Here is a 699-nt window from a genome sequence, read left to right as displayed (position 1 = left end):
TGTACTTACAAAATAACCATTTGTACAGGAATGAAACTAGTAACTGAGTCCAAGAAGGAAGAAGAAGAAGAATGGATGATGGGAAGTGAGAAAGTAATTGGTTGTGGATTTGATCCAAGGCAAAAAAAGGTGTTCTTCACATTAAATTCAGAATTGGTTCATGAAATCCATTGCCAATCAGATGAATTTAGCACTCCACTATATCCAACATTGGCTTCAAATATAGACATTATAGTTTTGATTAATTTTGGACAAAGTTCATTCAAATATGAACCTGCTAATGCACATAGGACACCAAATCCATGTTTCATGGGCCCAATTGTAAATTCCCATAATGCAAAATTGGGCTATGATGATAGCAAGGAACTCTTCTCCATGGGAAGGATTGATTCTCAGTGGCATAATGGTAAATCTACAGCCAAAGGGAATATTATCCCAAATCATGTAGCCTTTGATTTTGACGAGGAATCTGAGGCTGATCTATTTGAAATAGTCTTGGATGATTCTGGAAAATCTCCTAACATAGTTTCATAGCCTCTAATTTTTTACAACTTATGTTTTTTGTAATATCTTCATCTAAAGAGCTTCATATACATGCCACAATTGTTAGTTGTGACACTTCTTTTTTATCATTAATTTTTGTGGAGCCTTTAACTTTGACTAAGTAGTCATGTACATTTTTTTCCTTGGTGCCTTATC

The 699-nt window shown here is 34.3% G+C and overlaps 1 protein-coding gene across 1 annotated transcript in view; it reads left to right on the top strand.

Annotated features, from left to right (window-relative positions):
* The window catches only part of LOC107495897 (uncharacterized), a 3,077-nt gene extending 2,400 nt beyond the window's left edge, over positions 1-677 (top strand). The window contains exon 3 of the mRNA XM_016117113.3: positions 29-677. Coding sequence (XP_015972599.1) covers positions 29-534 — 506 coding nt within the window. The 3' untranslated portion in view covers positions 535-677. The remainder of the gene's footprint in view (positions 1-28) is intronic.
* The last annotated feature ends 22 nt before the right edge of the window (positions 678-699 follow it).

Source organism: Arachis duranensis, chromosome 6, assembly GCF_000817695.3.
Source record: "Arachis duranensis cultivar V14167 chromosome 6, aradu.V14167.gnm2.J7QH, whole genome shotgun sequence".
In the NCBI taxonomy this organism is placed as follows: domain Eukaryota; kingdom Viridiplantae; phylum Streptophyta; class Magnoliopsida; order Fabales; family Fabaceae; genus Arachis; species Arachis duranensis.
Note: the sequence above shows the minus strand (reverse complement) of the source record. Positions and strands in the feature narration are given on the sequence as shown.